Source organism: Malurus melanocephalus, unplaced genomic scaffold, assembly GCF_030028575.1.
Source record: "Malurus melanocephalus ecotype Western Australia unplaced genomic scaffold, MMel_1.1 scaffold_64, whole genome shotgun sequence".
In the NCBI taxonomy this organism is placed as follows: domain Eukaryota; kingdom Metazoa; phylum Chordata; class Aves; order Passeriformes; family Maluridae; genus Malurus; species Malurus melanocephalus.
The window spans coordinates 573,604-598,216 of NW_026623296.1; the positions used below are offsets into that span (position 1 = coordinate 573,604).

The 24,613-nt window shown below is 39.0% G+C and overlaps 1 protein-coding gene across 2 annotated transcripts in view; it reads right to left on the bottom strand.

Moving 5' to 3' along the window:
- Positions 1-1,675: 1,675 nt before the first annotated feature.
- SUCLG2 (succinate-CoA ligase GDP-forming subunit beta) overlaps positions 1,676-24,613 on the bottom strand; it is a 104,035-nt gene continuing 81,097 nt past the window's right edge. The window contains exons 9-10 of one of the 2 annotated variants that reach the window (XM_057366355.1): positions 9,752-9,872; positions 1,676-3,634 (exon numbers count right to left, since the gene is read on the bottom strand). In XM_057366355.1, the coding sequence (XP_057222338.1) occupies positions 3,519-3,634; positions 9,752-9,872 (237 nt within the window). In that variant the 3' untranslated portion in view covers positions 1,676-3,518. The remainder of the gene's footprint in view (positions 3,635-9,751; positions 9,873-24,613) is intronic. The other variant, XM_057366354.1, reaches the window with a different exon arrangement.

The following is a 24,613-nucleotide window of genomic DNA, read 5'->3' on the forward strand; positions in this document are numbered from 1 at the left end:
AGCTCAGCCAAAATACACAGAAAACCTTCAGAAAACCACAGAAAGCTTCTTCAAGGCTCTAAATCCTMCAGAAGAGGAATGTCCCCAGGACATGTGGAGCACCATGTGCTGTGAAATACTCTCCTGTCACCATCCCTACACCCATCAGAACCCAGGACAGAAATGCACGAGGYCAAATTCCCTTATGCACTCAAAATCCTTCTGCAATCTGCCACCAGGCTGTGGATAAGTCAAATCTTACCTCGCWGCAGTTATCTCTGAGGAGGAGCACGCAATAATCCATGTATACTTTTATTTTTAATCTTTAGCTGGTACTTTGTGAGACTGAACAAAGACACAGACGTGTTGAGGATTCTACCAAGGGTGCATCTGTCTCCAGATGAAAGGATCCTGACATCAAACTGACTGCAGCTGGGCTGGAAGAAGTTTTAAATCACTGTGATCAACACAAGTTTTGCACCAAAGTACAAATACACACGCCGTGATTTCCTCTGGGTGACAGGCAAATCCTGYTATTCAACTTATGAATGGGCCTCATTAAGTGGAAAAAAAAATTGTTGGTGCAACCTGTTCCTTTTTAAATTAAACATATTAAGGYTGATAGATACCCCTAATTCTCTGCTCAGCCTTTAATGCATTGCAGTAACACTGCTCCCATTGTTAGGTAAAGTCTTGAGTTTGCATAATCTGCTTTTCATTTCCCTGGCAGCTGCAGATCATTTTTGGTTGCTAAATTAAAAACAGTTTCTTTAAAGAATTCACCAGATCTGTTCTCCTTTTCCCTCCCTACAAGTTAGGGAGAAAAAAAGAAAACAAAACCTTCCCAACAAGCATTAAATCCCATCAGCTCAGGCTGGAAGGTCACCTCATCCATCCCTCTGCCCTGAGGCAAAAATCAACTCTCCTTAAGCCATCCCTGACAGATGCTCACCTAACTCTAAAAAACATCCATTGATGATTTCACAGCCCATYCCTCAGCTTAGCTCATGCCCACAAGTCTGACCTCAATGTTCCTTACCCCAGCCAAAGCTCTYCCCTGCTCATCCTGCCCCCACTCAACTTGGGGAGACTATTTCTCCTTGCAGAAGAGCATTTCTCACTTTAAAACGGRGAAATGCAACTAAAAACATCCTTCCCAGGGAGACCAAAGCACAAGGAGAGAAATGACCCATACAAACAGAACAAACCAGTCCACACCACCACACTGAGCCTTTRGTTATAGCCATCTCACAGTGCATGGTGCAAGTGAAATACCAAACCTTCAAAGATACCAAACCAGAGCTGAGGAAATTTTCCACATTACCAGAAAGATTACATTTGTAATAATATAAATATGTACAATATAATTCCATTAATAATAAATAATAATAATATAATTTTATTGATAACAATTATAATCCTATTACACTATTTAATTAATATCTGAAATATTCAAATTATACTGTGCTGTTATGTATATGGCTTAAGAGGACTAAAACTTGTATGTACTATCATTAGCCTACATATAAGGAAAGGTATATAGAAATAAAAATATCTACCTTTTTAGATAAAAGGCACATATACTGGAGTATAGCAGTATCACCCAATTTAAACRAAATCCCAATGCCTTTGATTCYACCCACYTGTCACAAAATGCTGAAYGGAAGAGCACMRGCAAATTAAACATTTTTCTATTTTATAGAAAGGACAGAGTYGATAAACATGTYGATTTTTAYATTTATTTGACAAAATGGTGTACATAGTATTAATCTTTGCAGAATAATAATTGTGTACACACACAGTGGATGGTTTTGAGACCATAGTTAGGGACACAGTGTGTGACAACATTGCACAAACAGTTCTTCCACAGAATCTTATCTTTCCAGTATTCAAATATATAAAATAGAGTGCAACTCTTTTATTTATGGTGGTGAGGTAAACATTTCTTCCTTCAGAGCAGTGTGGYTTTTATGCACCTTCAAGAGGGCTGCTAACAATACCCTTCTCCTCCATTCTGCCAATAACGACAGACCTGGTGGCATATTTATTGCTGYTCTAATGGTCACACATTTTTTCCTTGAGCAATATGTAGAGAAAAGAATGSAGAAGGAAAAACCTGCAGGAACTGATGATAGCAGCCTATCTACACTGTTTGTGTTAARAGCCAAAGATTAGTGCAGATAATTTATTTAGAATGTAACAGTTTTAATGGAAATGTCAAGAAAAATTTATTTACGTTTTTCTAAGTAGAACACGGTATTGATTAGAGCTGCTCAAAAAATCACAATTAGGAATTTATTTCACAAAGTTTTATATCTCTGCCCATTTACAAGACCAGATCATAATATCCCCTCATTTGTTCACTGTTCAAATTTATTGATGATTTTCAGCACACAATTCCTGGGCAGGGTGAGATTTGTACAGAGTTCTTTAGTTACACAAGCTCTTTACTATTTTCTTCTGTTCCCAGAATGAATGATTTGTGTAACTAACAGCTTGAATTTTGACTGTTACAAAAGAATATATAATCAAAATGAATCTTGGTCAATACCTGAATACTGAAATTTAGATTTCTTTTTTCATGTAGGTGTTTTTACTGATGCTTGAGAAGTCAAGTACTTTAAACATTGAAAAGTTTGTGCTTTATTCCCAATTAATTAAAAATAGTTTCTGGAAGTTAAATCAACTGAAGAATACTCCATGCTCCTGAGAGAAAACTGCTTCAGTTTCTCATCTTCCTGTGAAACCTCACAGCAGTGACACACAAAAGAGATGATCTTAAAAAGTTAGCAGCCATTTTCTTAGTGGCAGAAACATCTTCYCTGTATGGCACTGCTACACCTGGAAATACAGCAGGGCATTTCCAAAAACTCGGAAATAAATGAATCACATTTCAGTGGTTTATAGGCACAGTGAGAGTGGGAGTTCCTTTCTCTACCAACTATTCAATCCCTTTCCCTATCGTGAGGTATCCATTGGCATCAACAAAAGAAAATCATCTTAAGGCAAAACCAGTGATTTCTAAAAGAAGAAAATACACTTCATTGATTTGAATAAAAATAGATACTGTAAGCATAGCTTTTAACATGATTGCAAAAGTTCATAAAAAATAKAAACCCGCTATTAGTTTGCTGACTCTTTACAATATAAAAACATGAATGAAAATATTGTGAAATAGGTGACCTRAAAGTGTTTGAAGAACAATTCTGTTGACAGAAGCAAATTACTAATTATTTTGTCTTATCATGAGTTTATCAGTGATAATTTTGGAAGGAGAGACAAAAAAAGAGCTTTATGCAGTGCAGTATTACTTATTAAATCGTGAGTAACAAAACTACCAAAATTAGATAAAGGCCTACAAACTTTTCAAGATTGTAGCTGCAAAGTTTCTGAAGGCCAGCTTGGCCAGAGCTGGCCACGTATCACCAAGTCCACCAAGCCTGAGGATAGCTTGGAGAACTCCATGAATCCTCTGAAAAAATATCAGAATTATGTCCTGTGAAACACGCATACTTTCCAGGAGATTAATCCTCAGGGTGTTATTTTTTGGCCACACTTGCCACTGCCTTCTTGGCTGCATCCTCAAGGTCGTTGGCAGACGTGATGGGGAGCCCACTTTCACTCAGGATGCGCTGGGCTTCGCGGACATTTGTTCCTGAAAAAGAATTAGTAATTAATAATAATTCCTGACTAGAATGAGTAATTAATATTAATGAATATATGAACATCTCCTAACACATCACTGAAATATCAGCTAATGCTTCAAACTGCACATCACATCAGTTTGGTGACACTCGAAATGAGTGGCTTAGGCTGAGCTGAGAAGGAGCTCTTAATTCCAGTGACAATGGTGACAGACAATGCAACCTGATAATGGCACTTGTGTGCACAGCAGGGGCTTTGTGAAGATTGCAGGGTCACTGCAGCATCCCCTGGAGTCAGCAGGGACATCCAGCAAGAGCACTGGATAATGGAGCACCTACCAGGCTCCAGGACACTCTGAAGATTAGAGGTGTTTATTAGGCACAATCAGCTACAGCTCATCAGTGAGTCAACAATAACTGGAACTCACCTGTGATAAGTGCAAGGTGGAAAAGTGGCTGCTGCAGAGCAGAGATTTGGGTAATCCTGAAAATTTAACCARGTTTAAGCTGCTCTTGAATATGCTTTTGTATTTCTACTGAAAACAGGGAATACGAAGGTCTCTGAAGTATSCAGCATGACACCATTCCCTCCTCTGCTGCTGCACTAAATTATTATARTCACAGAAAYATTTAGGYTGRAAAAGACCATTAAGATCTTCRAGTMTGACTGTAAAMMSARCAYTGSCAAGTCCACCAATAACCCATGTCCCTGAGTGCCACATCTACCCCACCTCAAGGAGAAAGTAAAAGTTACACAGCACRAGGGCTCCCTTTTGTATGGAAAAAGCTCAGTTTCAGTCAACAGACTAAAGCACAGGAAAAGAAAAAAAATCCAAAGCTGAAAAACATATTACAGGAAAACACATTCCCCCCACTTTTTTCCACTTGTCTAAAAGACAAGAGCATCACCTTTCCATTTACTCGATCTCATTCTTTTTGGAAAACTAAGACAAATAGAAAATCTGAATTCTCCAGTGAAATTTCTTTTCTCCACCAAAGTCAAGTGAATCTTTTGATCCCTGCTGTGCTCTGCACCATAGAAGAACCTGGGGTTAGTTATCCCACTGAGAAAGCAGAATCCACACTTTGGGATCACACACTAATGACAGGCACAAGGACCCTRAGCTGATCCTCTTTAGAATAATTTCTGTCCTCCTCCTCTATGTCATGTTCCTTGTTCATTTGCCATGTCAAAATGCTTAATTACTTTGTAATTCCTAGACCTAGCAAAATGAATTTTAATTATATTTGGAGCTATACACTAATTATACCCTTAATTATTAACCAAGCAAGACGCATACTCTTCACTGTGCAACTTCCAGAATGCTCATTTTAAAGGACGATTTTTTWAATTTTTTTTTTTTTTTTGGGGCAGACTTCATAAAGCATCTGAAATGGTACAAGAGAAGCAGAGCATTTCAAAAGCCTGTTTCATCAGCACGCTCAAGTCAGGATTCCCACTCCTGGTGCTGGAAAGGACCAAAACCATCCCTGTCACAGTGTGATGGGAGAGGCAGGAGTCAGGAGGAGGAATTTGGGACCCCATCTGCTCCCTCTGCAAAGGCATTGGCACAACAGGTCACGCTTCCCATCGATGTGCAGAGGACACGCTGTAGGGTTTGTGTAGGAAGGTCAGAGACATCTGAAATCTTTGACAGAAGGGGGATTTGGTTGCTTAGTAACACCCAGAACTGTGCAGAACTTTTTCTGCAGGAAAAAAAATAATGTTATGGGTGAAAAAAGGAGAATAATATTTGATTTTTGTTCAAGCATCCTATAAAACATAACGTGGAGGCTGCTACTCATCAGCCCAGCACTGCAAGGGGAGGCAGGAGCCATTCCCAAGGTTCTCTTCTCTGYTGAGTCCCTCAAATTTGTACAGTGATTCCCAACAAAACTCAAAGGTTTTGTCTTTTATTTAGACACAAGTGTGATAAACGTTTAAAACTGGAGATTGTACCAATCACTCAAATAGGATTATACAAGAGMAAGTGTTGTCAGGAGAAAAATAAAGGAAAAAGGGAAATTTTCCTGGAAATTTTCCCACACAGAAAAAAAATATTGTGCTATTGGTGATAGCCATGTATTTAAAACTAACTTTTGCTCTTCACTAAGTGGCCAATATTAATTTACTAACGGGTCAGAGAGGGAACAATACATTGGATCTGTTCTGCACTGCATTGATTGCTCTCCACACCACTTGTCTAACATGCATTACAAAATCAATACAAAACACAGGCCCCTGAGAAGGGAGGGGGAGTTTATGCAGGGAAATGAAATGATGAAAGATGAAAAAAAAAAACAAAAAACCAACATACCTCATTGTAGTAAAAAAAAAGTACAAGTACATTTTGTATTTCTTAAATAAAACACTTTTATAGGTAGGCCATACACCTAAACACACTTTTCAGCAAGCATTTCCTTTGCTATAGTTTTCTCTTTTTTAGTGATAGCCTTTTATATCATTGTGATTAAGTATTTTAGCTGTGTGGAGAATATGGAAATTATAATGAGCCTGCTAAAATGTTTAAAATTAAACATTCAGGAAACACTGGAAATGCTTAGGAATCTACAGAGAGTACCACCTTCTTGCAACAGATGTTAAAATAAACAAATAAAGAATCCCACTATTCCAGCATTAACCTCCTGCCACTGGATGGTGTCAGAGATCTGTAAAGAGAATCCCATACCCAGGCTATCAGAATAATCTGCCCTTCACCTGCCCTGCAGCCAGCTGAGAAAAGGTGAAAATTCACAGGGCTGGAGGCTGTAGGGCTTTTGTTGTTGCTGGGTTTTACTGTTTGGGGTTTTTTTTTTGTTTTGTTTGTGTGTGAGTTTGTTTTTTTTTAAACTGGATTCTATGAAGAAAATGGCTTTGTAATTAGAAAAAGAAGCTTTTGTCTTCTGACACATTTTACTGTCAACAACACTCCATGGAAAACCTGAGAAGATTTGATTTTATTGTCATGAACCTTCAGGTTTTATAATCTAAACATCCTCCTGCTGAAACCTGGGTTCTGGAGCAGCCCCTCAGTCAGGTAAATGCAATCCCTCACATTTACACTGAAATCTCTGCTATCAGTGGCAAAGCAAATGTATTCAACTCATTACCAAAAATAATTYTAATAATAAATATTCTGCCTAAGCACGTCTCTACCAATGGTAAGATTACAGCAGCACACATTGTGAGAGGTAGAATGAAAATCAAACAAATAAAACTCGCCCAATCATACTSCATACACAGGATTTGGATAACGTTCCCTTATTCACTTTCACTGTCATAAACCCACCAGGAGCAGGTTAAATTGTCACTGTTTATTGCTGATGGCTACAGAGGATGCAGGGTTCTGCAGTGCCATTTCTGGCTTTTCAGGTAAATAAGCTCTAAGGGGATAAGACACTTACATGCATTTGGGCTGCGCTAACAAATGGAAAAATGATGTAAAAAATACTCTGACAGACCCAAAATATTCTGCTATGACAAAAAACTTCACAATATGMAAAATGTCAAAAAATATTAATGACATGACATGTCTCACTGCCCTTAGCAAGGGTCCAGCTTTGCCATTCTGCACTGCTGAGTGCACGGAGCCAAATCTCCCCCTGGCACAGGTCCAGGCTGGGCCATCCCTGTCAGCCCAAAGCTGCAAACTCGGGGCCTCTCAGGTCCCAAAGACAGCTATTGGAGAAACAGGCTTGAAATTCATCACAAGTTAACCTTCTGTCAAGAGCATTTGATCTGGCTGCTGACAAGATTTAATTAGTGACCATTAGATAGGGAATCAATGAAGTTTTGGTGGCTTACACACCTTACACCTGCAGTCAAGAATAAACCACCTTCCACTGCCTGCCTRTAGGAGACAAACTCTATTCTGTCCATTCCATTTGCCCTTTTCTCTCTTAAATTTTCCCCAAAGAATATTTTAATCTTTTCCTCTGCCTCATGTTTACACCCTAACAGGAAAGGGCACATTTAATTTTCTTCTGAATGTTTAAACCCAGGATGTCTGAAAAGGCTGATCTGAATGAAGTTGTGTGACTTTGCAAYATCCCATTGCTCTCTCTTGACTGGCAACTAAAAATCAAAATATCAGGCATACATACTAAACCATACTTGAGAACAAGATAMACAAGCTGGACAAAACTTCCACTTGTATGTAAAAGATTTCTGAGGATATTAGAAAATTTTAGATTCTGAAGAACACAAAAGGTTGCTAAYCACATGAATGAAAAATATAAAAAGAAATTTTGCATTCAGACATTTGAATAAAAAGCAACTTGTTTTTAGCTGAGTTTCAGCATATTAAGTAGCTCTAATTCCTCCCAGCTCTTTCTGTCCTGTGACCGGAGAAGGAGAGAATTCATTTTTTGAAAGAGAGAGAACATAAAATTTCCAGCAGAGGAGGCAGATATCTAATTCACAATTCTTTTTTTATTCTTCCCTCTTTTCATCTAACTCTGAGCTACGTAAATGAGAAGCAAGGTTTGGCTTTCCTTCAGTGCTCTTAGTCAGTTTTCACAAAATTTAACTGAAGTACATAACATTTTAAAGGGTAAAAAAGCCCTGCATAAACCCATCAGCAGTTAGTTCTCTATCTGCAGAAGATGAAATATGGAATATGTGGCTTCTCCATTTGTCCATGAGCTTTTTAAATAATAATCCCATGTCTCAGCTGGTGAGTTCTTTACTGATAAGGCAAGCAAACATATGTAATTATAAAGTTACCATTTTCAAAGAGGAGAGTAATCCTTTCTTTATCCACTGGTAAAACGGCTTGTCATTATTATACAACTGAGAACAAAGATTTGCCCACAGAATCCTACTAAATCAAGACAGATTTGACTGATTAAAACTCCAGTCATCAAGACACTTGTAGTACAGTGCATGTGGGCAAAGGGTCTTTAAAGTGCAGGTCACAAATCTGTTAGATTTATGGGAATAATCACAAACCTTCTGTWGGGAAAATGTTCAAAATGGAAACCCAAAAGASTGCTTGTTCCTTTTTCTCCTTTTGAACTGTAAAATGTTATCAGTGATGTTTTAAAACGTCTTGGGTAGAATTATTACTTCCCCAGTACTCATTATTAATTCAAAATCCTTACAAGTTTAAATAACCCGGTGTGAGTTCAAAGAACAATGAAGACGATTAAGGATCCAGAGGGATTGATTTCTGAGGAAAGATTAAAAGGACCAAACATACATGGTACTGCTTGGTTGGATGATWAAGGARGCAGAGAAAGCAGCAGGGACTGGCYAGCAGTTCCAGAGTACAACATCTGAAAGTTGTGATCATCATAGCTCTTTGTTTAGGATGAACACAAGGAGTAAGAGGAGGAATTAAAAAACTTTTGAGCGAAAGATTATGCTAAAGTGGGAGTTTGCCATATTTTTCTGGAAGTGAACTTCCTAAAGAAAATGTGGTACAATCATGGAATTATCAAAATTATTGGAGAAAGGTCAAGCCAACTTGGCAGCAGCAGACCCAGCAGAATGCAGTTTGAAATGAGCAAGTTGCTCTTCTCGTTTCTCTTATTACAGTTTCAAATATCACAACAGAAGCATCTTGTTCATAAGAAAAACAAATGGCTTTTTCAATATCTTCACTTAAAAACCAGTAGCTACAACAGTTGAGAAGTCTTGCAGATCTGACAGATAAACATTTTCCCAGCTGTGACAGACAGGAAATTTTTTTTTTGCTATGACAAAAAGTGAAGCAACCTTGCCTAGAGCTGATAAACAATGAGGTTTTATATAATGAAACTTTTCTGCTTCTAACCAACATCCATCAGTCTCTCCTTCATCCATATTAAACTTTGTACTTAGTCTCTTAAGGTGTYGACTGGTGCTGCGTCATTCAAAGAAAATTTTCACGATTTGTTTCTAAAATCCATTTTAGAGTATTTAAATTTCCCTGCAMTAACCACAGCAAAAGTCATGCCAGCATGAGAATGAGGGAGGGGAAAGCTCTGCTTTCTCCTGAAACACAAAACCAGCATCCCCCTAACCAAAGGGCTCTGAAGAACTGGACATATTTTACTGTGCAGGATCAATCTRTTTAGAAGAAGAAATTTCAGGTGAATACTGAGAACCTGAGAGATGGTTTTGGTCTGAATCCAGCAGCACTCACCTTCCAGTCTGACCACCAGAGGTACTTTGAGCTCCAGCTCCTGACAGGCTTTGGTGATTCCATTGGCAATGATGGCACAGTTCACGATCCCACCAAAGATGTTCACAAGGATTGCTTCCACCTGTAGGAAAGAAAACAAGGAGGAAAAAGTGAGGCTTTGTTTATGCTTTGTTTTCACTTTGTTTTTTAAATAAACACAGGGAAAAGATCCAAACCAGGGYACCAAATCCCCTCTGGCTGGCAGGTTCTCATTTATGGAAGGTACGAGCTTCACCTCTGCACTCTGAGAACTTCATTCTGAGTCTGTTGTTGCTCCAGTGTACAGCAGTGATTAATTGTCTTGSTCTAAACTGGCACGATAATTAATGTCATAAACAAAGTATTCTATAAAAAAGGGGGAATTTCTACCTATAAATATAAAWAAAAAGACCTTAATCTATAGTTTGATTTTTTAAAATGTATTGAATAATCGTCAGAGGCAGGAGCTCAGAAAACATGGGGTATGAATGTGTGATGCACATGCAATGAAATATTCATGTGGACACCTCACAAAACAACCTGGATCTTTATCACAAGCACTACAGAGGAAAAGGTAATACACTTGCCCTGATTTGATAAAGAGGAGTAAAAATCCCTTCTAATTAACAAGGAGAGGCATGTAATGAAGAGCATTCATTACAACAGGTTAACTGATAACCTCAAAAAACTGCTATTCATCAGTTTCTGGAAACWGCAATTTCTCCACCCAATTCACAATTAAATTGCCCTCCACAACATACAAGACATTAACACATAAAAGTTATTAATATGATTTCTTTCCACTTGATAAGGCAGCATAAAATTAACCCAAGCCCATGTTCCAGGCTTCCAACCATGCCTTATCATGTTGAGGAGGACACSGTGGGGATGCAGCCCTGCTCTTTCTTATTCCCCAGTGGGGCTAATCCACATTTGGGGAGCTCCACAAGAAGCTTCACTGGGTGTCACAAACAAGCTTTGCCAGAATCAGTGTTGACTCAAAACCCGACAAGATAAAGAAGGGATTAGGTCTGAAGGAATGAAATGTCACTACATTGCACTGGTGCACGATGTCAGCTGCAATTATGCTTAACTCACTGCACCAGAGGAAAGAATTCACTTTGCCCACCTTCAGGTAGCCAGGCTCATACCAGCACCAGGAAAATTCCCTGGAGCCATGCACATTTATAGCTCTGCACCATCAGGTTTCATATTTCCCCACAGAYAAAATGTGACAATTAACTCTGGTGATGTGCACTCACACACAGTTCAGAGCTGGTAGTAACACTGCCATCCACAGTACAAAAGGAAAACAAAACATCTCAACAAGTGCTTTACTTCCCATGAGACAGGGACACCTTTCACCAGGCCAGGTTGCTCAAAAGGTGATCCAGTGCATTTTCAGTTCAGCCTGAGTTTGACTCATGGTATGGCTTCCTCATCCCAGGCAGAGCACAGGMATCAGAAGGGAATTTATAACCCAGTCAAACAAGAATGTACAATTTAATTTATTTTATAACTCTTCCTTAGAGTTTAGACACTTTCTTGTCATGCTAAATGCATGCATTTACCAGTTAATGGTTTTCTGGATATYAAGGCAGCGATACCATTGAAATTATTTTACAAGTATAACGTCAAAACCCTTCACACTGCAAAAGCTACCAAAAGTAAACCCTTAGAAGGCCCCTTCTCTGCCTTGTTCCCATTGCTCGTGCACACACAAACATTCCTAGTTTTAGGAAGTAAAAAAACATAAAAGAAAAATGAAGCCCTTCCAACTCTTATCTCATTAACACTTGTGGAAGAGATATCTATGTGCAAAACACTTTGGTGTTAAAACATTCTGGTGATGGATTCTAACAGTGGGACAAACCCCAGACACTGCTCCACCCTTTCTAATACATCCTCCTAATTCAGGGACATTGCACCAGACATGTGACAGATCAACTTAACCAAGTGTGTTTACATTATTAGAGATAAGGAGGAGGATTTTATGCCCAGTACGGATATTTTAATTCCTAGCRCAGACTTTTTCATTTAGGGATCTGCTTTTCAGCTTTCAAGCTGAATTCTAATCATGTCTTCTAATCCATTGGCAGCAAAAAGAAAAAAAAAAAAGGAAGGAAATTAGATGCAGCTTGGATAATTGATGTTTGTGTGCTTGGCTTTAATAAAAATACACTGTTAAATTAGAGAGGAGTCTAAAAGGATTCAATCAATAAGAAACTGAATCAGGTAGAGAATTCGATCTTGGGTTTTATTGTAATCTTCCAAATAAGCCAGAGATCAGTTCAAATGATGCTGAGATTCACTTTAACCCCRCTGAAATCTGTGAACATTGTTTATATATGCTTCTGCAGCCTGACTAGATCCTGCATTTCCAGCTGAAAGAACTTTAGCATTCAGACACAGTAGATGGATGAAGAGGTTTTCAGTGTTTCATGTGCACAGAGAATGCACAATCTCTGTATTACTTAAGTCTACGAGAAAAGCAAGGCTCCTGCAGCATATCAGGACCATTATACATCCACATGCTCAGCTCTAATGCATATGGACTATTAGATATATTAAGGAGAGGGCAAACTGCATGCATACAAGACAGGTTACTAAAAAGCATCATTATTCCAATAAACATTTTTACTGACCAGGATGCCTCTTAAGTGTTTTTTCTATTTCAGCAATATTATTATGGAAACAAAAGACAGTAGCATATCCATGGGTAAAGTTCTTTTATGGACCACAACAACTGGCAAATGTGAAATCCCCACCAAATGTACTGGCAACTGATGATGGATTCCTCTGGAGAAATAAGGGAACCCACAAAAACATGAAGACATCACCACCAATGTTGGTAAAACCCCACAGTCTCCCAGGCCTCAGCACCAATGCTGGGAAGCCAAAGGGCTTTCTTTCTTTATACAAGAAAATATTTATGTACAGCTCTATCTATATAAAATTGAGGTTACTTTATTAATAAACCAGTTTTAATTTACACTCATTTTTTGGGTAAAATCAGCCTTGACAAAGCTGCTTTAATTCTGCTTTGAATGTTTGGCAGCAAAAGAAGCCCCACACTACAAATAAATGTAATTGYGTACTAACCAAAGTAATGGTGTTGGGAGATTACTGTTCCAATTGTATTGGATCATCAACATGATGAACAAGGCTGCCACGTTCCACACAACCAAGAGCATTTTAGGTRGAGCAGGAGCAGCTTTAGCATACCTGGCTGCCCTCTAAAAATCAGACAGAGTGTGTGCATTTACTATATTCTCTTCTTATTACTGTTATACTGCATTTAACTCAGGCTGARGTTTCAYARTCACTGGGARATGACMCAAACATGGGCAGCCCCACAAAGARGTTTTCCTGCTYTSCCCCTTCCTCCCCTTCATATAAACACCCCTCTCCTGTGCCTGGTGTCTGCTTGTGTACTTTTGAGAACCTCTTTCCCAACCCTTGCCATTATCTCGTCTGATGACAGCAAAGATTTGCAATGATTTCTGATTATTAGAGTGTCCCATGYGTGCCTTGAGACTTTGTACACATCTTTTCTTTTATATGCACATACAGATGTTCACTCACAGAGTGAACTATAAATATTATAAAATCACCGATATAATCTCTGACCTTGCWGGAAATCGTGACTTTGAAGTTCAATCCATGTATTTTAGATGAAAACAAKCTATTCAGCAACTGTCAGTAAAACTACATCTGCAGCACATTAAAAGCTACACCAGCAAAGAACGTGCTCATGGTTTGTCTGATTGAAATATGAAAAGAAACCCTTTTATATTTCAAGTGAACTGAATTCATTTATTGACCACTCCTAACTCTTTCATCAGCTGGGAGTGTACCCAGTGTGAAAMAGATTTTATTAGTCAAGTTTTCTTCTCCAGGATGCCACAGGGCACATCTCTGTGGAAGATGGGGTTTGCATGGTACAGCTGGCAGACACATTCCTGCCTGGAGGCTCCTAGAATTTTTTGAGGTTATAACATGCATGATGACTCCCAAACTTTCTGGTCAGCAGTGTCGTATTTTGTGTCTGCAAAAGCAGATTCTTTTACCAAAAGCAGCCATTAAGTTGCCAGGAAATAAACAGGAAAAGCAAGGTGGCAACTCACTGCCAGGCATTTGTTTCTTCCCTCCTTCCTTGAACACAACAAACACCAGTGGAAGGACAATAGCTCAAATCACTCAAACATGTCACAGACTGGGGGAAGCTGCAACACAAGCACTGAATATCCAGATAAAATCCCAGCCCAGAGGAAAGTAAAGGTGCTGTCACCTGCACTTGGATCCAGACACCCAGTACTGCAAACATCAGAAGTCTAACAATCACTGCCCCATAAAACTTTTATATTCCCATTCTGATTTTCAGAGATGTTTTACACCTCAAATCCCAGGGAATCCCAGTTAAAAAAAGAGCAGTGCCTTTTAAGATGTAGATAGCATTATTAAGAAAAGAACAAACCACTGGGTAAAATGGGATACATAGCTCTTCACTTTGAATCTAATGTAGTGCATTTAATCCTTCCTGTTAGTCTTAGTTGGTCTTTATTATTAATTCATTCATAGTTTACCAAATTTGTTTCAATGTGAAAGAAGAAGATTATCTCCAGTTCTCAATACAAAGTAAYAAAATTTAATAAAAGTCAGATGCCATATACTTGCATCTTCACTATCCTTYTGCTCCAACTGATAAGTCAGATACATTTTTATGTATCTCTATATTATTACAACTTGGAYCACAGGTCAAATGYAACTTTTTCYTATTCAGTTTTGAAATATTACTCTWATCCTTTATCTTTTTCTATCAGACAACATTTATGGTTCATTTGAAAATAAAGATAAAGCTTTCTGAATCCGAGCAATACAGAAGATTAACAAACAAAAAAACATTTGCTTGAAACACCCACTAGAGGACAGTGCAATTCAATGTGGAAAAGGGATGTAAAAATCTCTTTGGAGAGGAGGTTTGTTAAAGCCAAACGATATGACTTTGCTTTACAAAAATTATGCAAAATATCATTCTGCCTCTTTGGGATGGAACTTTGAAAGTCTGAAAGTGATAACTTTAAAGAGGTTGAATCAACAAACAGCAAAGCAAGAAAGTTTGCAGTCAAGYGAAGAAATACTGATTCAAAATACAGTTTTGAATGTCTTACACTATTCTAAAACAGGTCAAGGTTTAAAATTCACCTTGYGGCCCTGGCAGGAAAGGAACTCTAACCTCCAAAACACAATTCAGATTTTTTCTGTCTGGGGGMACCAACTGCTAGGTAGGAAAAGCAGATTCAGGATTTTGTCCAAAGCTAATTTTTGGTCTATATTCAAGAGGTTCCTGAGCAATACAAATCTCACTGAGAGCAAACACCTCGTTCTGGCACATGCCACTGGTGTGTGTGAAGCCCTTTTCTTGGCTGGCAGGTGAGATGGCAGAACCTGGCTGGCACTGCAGGGAGGCCTTTTTGAAATGCAGCTCCTTTGGTGCCAAGCTAAGAGTCCCAAATACCACATTTTTGCAAGATCAAAACTTGGTAGGTCCAGTTTCCAACGTGCTAAAACATCCAGTTTACAGTCCACAGTCCTTCCTGCTTACAGCAAATTCAGGATCTAGAACAGAATACAAATTTATTGGCTTTTGCTGGTTTGAAAACAATTCARCAACAATCCTCTGCTAACTGACCAGCTCCAGGTTGTGGCTCTGCCCTGGGGTCTGAAAAACACCCAGGTCAGGAGGGTTCTGGAGCAGGGAGAGCTCTGSTACCCCCCAATACCAAAGATACCTCCCAGAATGGACCACCAGGAACATCCTCACTTGGGATTTTATCTTAATTCTCTGTAGCACGGACACAAGAATAAAAATTACAGGATCAGAACTCATTAATGGAGTGAGATTAAATGAGAACTGGCAAATTACACATCACAGTACTACAGTGGCAACAGTCCCCAGAGACATTCCTTTGCCCAGCTCCACAAAGTGCATGTTTTGGGAACAGAAATATTCCAGTTCCAGACACAGAGCCTCCTTCAAATCCCAAAATATCGTGGCAGGCAGCAGCATGATCTCAGGAACCTCCCTGCCAATGAATTTTTGTGAGATATCTCACATCAAGCCTGTTTTGGGAAGGTTTCCTCATCAGCAGGACATCTCTGCCCACCCTGAGCCCTGGCACAAACTCTTCCATCACGATAATCCCAGTTTATGAAGCTGCAAAYCATCCCACACTGCCTGTGCCCGTGCTCCCACCTGGCCAGGTCTCGGGCAGATCCTGTCCAGAAGCCACATCCCCCTCATTAACGCAGAGCAGAGTTAATTAATCCCACTTCATGATCCAGKAAGTGCCTGCAACCATGCAGGCATGTTCTTTCACTGATAGGAAGCACAACCAGCTCCTAAAAKAATCCAAATTTATGATAATAAGGGAAAAGAATAAAGAAGGAGAGGGGAAAAACCCATTGAGACCACGAAGTATCATTCTGAAGTATATCTAAGAGTCAGGACAACAGCCTTTAGTATTGTTTTGGGGACATAATGCAGCAGGTAGCTGCTAGAACAATCRCATTTTTGGTGCAAATATGGCAGGATAATTTTTCCACCAGATCATGGGTATATGGAATAGATTTGTTCTGACTCTCATTTAAATATCTGAGCTTCAAGGTGATCAAGYCCCTGGATGAGCAGAGCASAYTTGAGAACMWTCTAGGGATGCCAACTATCTACACAACCACATATTGCAAGACTGAAAAAAACATTCATCACCAGTTCTTGTATATCAGATGGGAGTGCACTATTTCAGATTCCTTTAAATTCCTCTTTGTGCACCAGAACTAAGGGCAGTTTCATGTTTGAGCCTGATTTGGGGGACATTAATYCAGCAAAGCCAAGATGCACCCACAGGACCTTCTTTAGGCACAAGCAGCACACAATGGTCATTAAATACCCAGGGAATTCCTATTGACTGTTCCATATTAGCATGAGAAGTTACAGGAACCCTCCAAACCCACTCATCCAAGACAGTTTATACAGCAGCATGACTGCAAGTACTTCTTCCACAACAGCAAAGTCTATAAAAATTGATCCAATATTTGCTGAATTTTGCCTCTGYACTTCAGATTAATTTCTCAGAGGCACATCATACACTTTCTCTAATGTTCTTACTGTCTGAAGTTCCAATTATATTTTCGCTAAACAATAATCAGCTTTCTGAAAAATAACACAGCAGTGTCATCATTATTGAAGCACGTGACATGGGAGGCAGCAATGTGTYCCTGTAATTCCAGCACCATTTTCTGCCCTGGGGTGTTTCTGTGTACAGTTTCATCATCCTTTATGGGGTGTTAAAAAGGTCAGGTAAGTTTAAATAATTTGAAATAAAAATGTGCAATATTCCTCAAAACAGGGAGCACTTGGAGAGCACGGATATCTGTGAAATGGAGCTGGTGCAGGACACATTCTGTGCTCAGATTGATTGTTCAGAGAGTGACACTGGCTGATGTGTGGTGCTGTGTGACAAATACCTGGAAAATTACCAAACCAACACTGTCAAATGGCAAAATCACAAATATCCATAAAAGGACTGACTAAACAGAACCACTGATTTGACGACTTTCTGTTTAATTCAACAGCCAGTTACAAATGTGTGTATTATCAGTTTGGAGACATCTCAAGTTGTGCCTTCTCTCCTCCTTTTGGCTTGATGTTTTCCTAAGTCCAGCTTGAATGTGCCTTGCTCTAAACTGAGTGACTTCATAATTCAGGTAAGAACAAAAACTAAACCAAACCACCAGAAACCAAAGGCCCACAAAGATCTGAAATCTTGATGTGAATAATACTTGAAATAGTGAAATTTATTTCCTGAAATGGAAAGTCACCAGAACCTATCTGTATTTCCTCTTTTGAAACAGCCTTAGAAACACAAATACTACATTCATTTGGACTATCAAAGTGCTAAGTGAATTATCCATCACAAGGGAGAAGAGAGGTGAAGAACACTTATTCTTGTGCTCCAGAAAGACTTGGGATCATCCTTTTTTTTCACTTGAGAAACATCCCTGATTTGTACTCCACATGCAGAAAAAAATGAAACACTAGAGAAGCTCCTATCTGGGTCAGGCTGCTTTTCTTACTGAGACAATRGAAACTTCTAAAAAGGAATTCTGTACTTCAAGAAGCTTAATTAAAGTATAAAAATGCATTGTCATGGGTACAGAACTGCATATACACATCTGAAACCTCCAAATAATTAAACAGTAACATTGGAGTCATCAAAAACATGAATTGCTGTGCTCATTAGGTTCCAAATTACTACCACATAAAAATCAGCTCACTTTTAACAGGTAGTAAACCAAAGCAGGACTAGTAAAGCTCAGAAAGGCACTTAGAAGAGTGATAAAGATACTGGACAAGCTTYGTATGCAGAAAGACAAAATAAACCACAACTTTCCCTCTTGGCAAATGAAGCAGGAGGAGGTTACAGGGCCAAGACTGCAATGAGTGAGGGAAAAAGGGAACCAGGTGCAACCATTCTGTACCTGCCTCCAGGTAGTTTTATTTTGTGGTCCTTAGTTCTTGTAATGAGATGGTGAAAATACAGAAGTGGTCCCTTTACCATTATTATCAAATGCAGCATACAGTTAYTGTCTGAAATGCTGCCACTGGGTATTGGTTATGCCAAAAGCTTTCATGAGTTGAGAATATCCAATAATAAATTCCTGGAAAGAAAACCACCAAAGGCTTGTAAATACAAGGATATCAAAGATCACTAGGAAGCAGAGGGAATTTATCAGGAAAGCATCTTCAGACACTTGTCCTCTTCTTGTGTTCCTCTTTCCCTGCCTCTGGCTGCTGCTGGAGAAAACAGATCAGATCAAGACAGATGCAAATCTCACTCAATGCATTTACATTCTYCCAGTAAAACACAGCACGCATCCAAAATTCCAACCCTTGTCCCAATTAAATCACAAAATAGTTGGTRTCTGAGTCATAGGTTCCTTTATCAGTTTCACTGATTACAAAACTGTCTAATCTCAGCAGTTACCACTTAGCATCAATCAGGGATGTGGCACCAGACAAGTGATTGGTGATTTTGATTACTTCTTTTTTTATTCTAATACAACTAATCCCTTGCTCTTTCCCCTCCTTTCAAGGATCAGATCCCAGTCAGAAGATGGGAACTGAAATTATATATATATATATATATATCTTTGTCCCCATGTGGAAGGAGCTTAAAAATCAGCTTATGTGTCCTCTCCCTCTTGCTTCATCCAGAGGATGCTCAACCAGAGGGAGAGGCGCTGGCTCCAGGGACAGACCAAGCTCCAGATGGAACCCAGCCTAAGGAGAATTAGGACWGAATTCTCATCCCACCTTGCAAAACTCAGCCTTTCCACATTCCCTGACCACCCAGCAGCTCACACCTTTCCCWGTGCTCACCAACAGTCAGTGACCAGCAGGATCTGCTGCCACCTCATCAATGAGAATTTTTGTTCCAGAAATCCCTCTTCCCAAGGCTGTCCACTCTGGCATTATAGATTAAAGACATTCAGCTCTGGACAGGACTGCTGAAAGACAGATAATGATCTTTATCTTCTGCAAGGTTTATATGAAGTAATTTAAACAAAAAAAAGTGACAGTTTAAAAATTAATGACCAGTAATAACATCCCCACAAATAGGATGCCAAGCTAAAAACTGGATTATTGCAAAATGGGATGACTCAGGAGTTGACAAAGTGGTTCTACATACTTTTTTTTGGACTGTCCTGCTACTTGCAAAATCATAAAATGCAACTTAACATTTTTTCTTTATAGTATGGGGGAAAAGATTGGCCTGACTCTTTGACAAGTACAGATCAGTGATGTCACTTCACCCTTCCTAATAATTTAACCTATCATCTTCATCATCACTGAACTTTTTTCACCTCTTTTCTGCATTAAAAGGGAATCACCTTCAGAAAAATAATTATTCGATAATAATCTCCCATCCACTTTCCACAAGTTTATCAAAGCATCTTGTAATAAAACCAGAACTGAATGTTTTAGCCACAACCCCAAAGTGATATAATCAGCAAATCTGAACTGTGAAAGAAGTTAYAGAGCTACATTAAGAAACAGATGGAGTGAGCCTAAAACAATCACAGATAAGCCACCATAAAGAAACTTAACTTTAGATTAATCAAGGTTGAGATGCTCAAGGCAGCCATGGGGAGTCAAGCACATTAAAATTAACAGGAGACACATGCAAATCACAGGCTGCTTCTTATATCTCACCCCAGTTCTGTACAAAACACATGGAATTGTAGGTGTCCCTGTTAACCACAACCCCTTGCTTTACAAGTGGTTTTGCAGCGTGGTCAAGGAAAATATGTGTCTCAAAAAATGGCTCTCCTAGACTTGTGAACTTCAATGAGAATTGGAAAAAGCTCATGAGGATTTAAAACTCCCACATCAAATTGCAAAAAAAATGTCAGAACAAGCCTCTCATAACACTTGAAACTAAGTATGATGAAAACAAACAAATAGTCAGCAAATACTCAGTTATACAACCAACCACACTTCACACAGCCAAAAGCTGTCACTTGGCTTCAGTGGAACTTTTTCTACATTCAGATTTTCTGCTGGGTTCAACACTGTATCAACAACTTAAACATAGTTCCTTGGTGTAGGATTCCAAAGAATCAAAGAGGTAACTCCCCCCAAAAAATTAATTCAGAACTTTAATATACTGCAAAATTCAATGGCAATATTTAATGCTAAGCACACAAGTCCAGCAGTGTCTCCTACCTTTTAATCTCAAAATCAGACAAGCAAGTACATCCAAAGCAGATTACTTATCCTTCAGTTTGGGAGCATAAAAGTAAAGTTGCACATTTATGTCTTCTCATGGCAACTTTTTTAATTTCCTGCTGGATGATCCACAAAAGGAAAAACTTCCATTGTTAGAATCTATTTCCTCACCTGAGAAACACACCTTGTTTTCCAATATGCACAGTACCAAGAACATCTTGTGATCTTGGCTAAACTGCAGAAGTGAATTGAAAGCCCATATTTCAAAAGAAAACAATGCAAATGGTTATAACCAAGGCAATTAATGCAGGCAGAAACAGTTTAATGCATGCATTGCATGTAGTTTCTGTTAATTACTTTTTAAGTACTTAYGCACAGTAGTAGCTAAGAGGAATTACATAAAAGGGAGATTACATAAAACCATTTCCAAGTGGGTGTTTCGTGCTGAGCCACAGTCTGTAACAGCAGCACTGATTAACCAGGACAGCCTTGGCTTTGCTTCCAAGGCCTTTAATGCCCACCATAATCTCACTCACAGAAYGGTTTGGGTTGGAAAGGAACTTAAAGGTCACCTCATTCCAACCYGTCTGCCATGGCAGGGACACCTTCCACTGTCCCAGGGTGCTCCAAGCCCTGTCCARCCTGGCCTTGGACACTTCCAGGGATCCAGGAGAGCCACAGCTTCTCTGGGCACCCTGTGCCAGGGCCTCCCCACCCTCACTGGGATGAATTTATTTCTTATATCTGATCTACAAGTGCCACCTTTCAGTTTAAAGCCATTTCCCCTTGTCCTGTCCCTCCATCCCTTGTTCCCAGTCCCTCTCCAGCTCTCCTGGRGCCCCTTTAGGCATTGGAAGGTGCTCCAAGGTGTCCCTGGAACCTTCTCTTCTCCAGGTGGAACAACCCCAGCTCTCTTCATGGAAGACAACCCCAGTCTGTCTTCATAGCACTCAGATCCCCTTTCTGGCCTTCTCTGGACTTATTCCAACAGATCCATGCCATTTCCACCTTTTTCTTTTCAAGCATCAACTGCACAGGTTTCTGTTTAGATTTGGCCCTGCCAGGTGATGACTGAACCCCTTTCCTACAAGCCCCAGTTCCAGACATTCTTTCTTTTTTTGGCAAGGGAAGCATCACAAATCCATTTCTGTGAGATGCCAGCCCAAAATATTCCACCACACTTTGGGGAACCGACGCATCAGCAAAGAATCTGAACTGAAAAAGGGTTTCCTGAATTTGTTATTTGATTTGATAAAGCCATCTCCCAACCAAGTGTGGACACACACTACAAACCTCAAGCTGAGCACTCTTCAAAGCCAAGATACCCTGCAGCACTCTCGACAGCTCTCACCTCAGTGACACCTTTGAGTGTTTACAAAGAGCAAACAAAAGGACTCTGGTTTATTTCTGCCTAATTAAAATGTTTTAAAAGAATTTAATTAGAAAATGCCAAACTGCACAAATGTAAAGATCTTTCCTACAGAGAATTAGTGATGAATTGAATGATTTTCTTTTTTAATCAAACTGTTGGCAAGCGGTKTGGGTTTCCTGTTTGTAAACAACCACATGAATGCTAAACATATTTATTCACAACTTGMCACGAAATACAGCTCTGTAATTAATCATTTCCCTATCTAAGTCAGAAAAAATAACCCCCCAAACTTGTACCCCCTCTTATTATGAAACAGTCAGCTACACATAAATGAATAATTATCTGAATTATCAACCATCTACAGATGTGCAGCTCTTTTCAGCCCAGACAATGGCATCCCCCTGACGCAAGCTGCTAATCCCACACACATTCACTTGGTCTTTGTTTCAAGGGAGAAAATCTCCTTGCTTATTAAATACACTCAATCATRGGCTATTAAAACTATTGTTTCAGGTTATCTATTAATTGCAGGCTTCCCTGTCTATATTCACTGCTGAGGTGCCACCCCTCTTATTAACTGAAAAATACCTGCCTGAGTGGGTAAAATGTTAAAGGCCATGGGTTAAGTCTAATTCTGTAAAAATAAGGTAACTCTTAAACTGTGAAAAGTTATCATTGGAATTAACCGCTTGAAATCCTGTCTTATTTTGAAAGCATAAAGGCTGAGTTTCAGATATTAAAAAAAATACTCAGTAGAATACATTTAATTTCAGTCTTAAATAATTTGCAAGAATAGTTGGCTTTCCATATCAACAAGATGTTTAGATCTGAAAGGCTGTATGATTCAACCCCCTGTAAGACCTTACTATAATCTTCTGAAATCCCAACAATTAGGAGTCAGTGTGAAGACAGAGGAAACCATATTGCCCATGGGAAAAGACAATTCTTTGTAGGAATATTACCTTAATCCAAAATAGACCAGAAATGTAATCCGTTGCTTGAATTTGGTTCTGAATGCAATGGCAGCACTTGTATGCTTTTTCCTCTGTATCAATGTGGGAACAGAGCACCCAGACCCCTTATAGCTGGCTCAAAGAAATCAAACAAAAAGYAACAACACACACACAATTAAGGACACGGAAAATGTGCCAAGACCTGGACTAGAACAGTGTGATGTCACCTCCTTCAAAAAGATCTTTTTCATTGTAGTTAACCTTGAACTAAAAAAACCCACCAAATTTCTTGCAGACTGAATGCGAGATTGCTCCAGAAACCTCATACAGAAAYTTGAGAATCAATGATTTTGTTTAGAGACCTGTAACTCATGTACAGTATTGCAAACTAGTTTGCCTTGGTGTGATGGGAAGAGACGTGGGAAAGGTGGAGAAACAATTTGACTTTATAATCTATGAAGTCAACARGAATGRTYCTTGAATAACAACASATAATAAAACATTCATTATCAAAGTTTCACTTTKTCGTTTGTCTTCAGTGTCTGCAGCTGACAGATACACTCATTTATAATCCTCTGCCAGTTGCAAACTGGCAAGCGCTTTTGAATTAGTCCCTCAACTTGAGCCCAYGAATTTAATTGTTTCCACAATAACTGGGCAGTGTTTCAAGACTTTGCTTCAAGACACCCAAAAACCTTCTGTATCGCACCTCACAGAAAAACCAGCGGGCTGTTCCCTGGCWTCTCCTGAAATGCTGGTTCTGTTCAGAATTAAACACAACCCGGATGAAAAATTTAAGAAGTATCAAAAGTAGTACATCAAAAAAATGTCTTTGCTCTACAAATTTCTGATTAATTCAAATTTTGATCCAAATTAGAAGTGTATCTAAACCTCCAAGGACTTTCATTAAGTCCTTTCATAAAATTCTATGTGTTTAAATTGGCTGCACTGTAGTGATTCCTTCTCACCAGAAACACTTTAAATAGAGTGAAAATTGCTGCTCATACTCAGGAAGAAAAATACTCCTCTCAGTTTTGTTACAAAACTAAGAGTGAAACACTACTAAAGCTGCATAAAGAAGACAAAATCAAGAAATTAAAGGCCAAGGTAAATGGAGCAGTGATTACTGCATTGCTCCTTTCACTTGGGACTATTCTGATTGTATGGAATTAAASAGATTGTTCACAAAATCCTCCACGAGCACATGATCAGAGCTATCTCAGAAAAACAATGATTACCAGTCACAACACCAGGCAACACACTGCTGCAGACAAAATTGATGTAAATCGGAAATGAGAAGCCCTGGAAAAATGTAATAAGGTCCTTGTTRGAACAGTCAGTACATCTCTCTCATAAATGCTCCAATACTTTATAGTCACTATTTCTTGGTTTTTCAACCAGCCAGATGACAAACCCCAAATATTTGATCAACAATTTATCAAGAGGYCTTGGAATTCAGAATTAAAGAATGAACTGTGTCAGCAGTTATGGCCACTCATGCATTACAATTGAAATGCACAAGCATTTGTAAAGATCCCTTTGCAAGAGATTGCCAAAGRAACAACTCAATGTGGAAAAAAATAGCATTGTCAGGGATTAAGAATAAGACAGGTTGGATTTGGAAAGCAAAATGCAAAATGAAAAGGATCTGTTTTCACTTTGGCAGGTATCTACAAGTGAATGTCTCAAAGTTAAATTTAAAATACGTAAAAGTTCTCTAGAAAGGT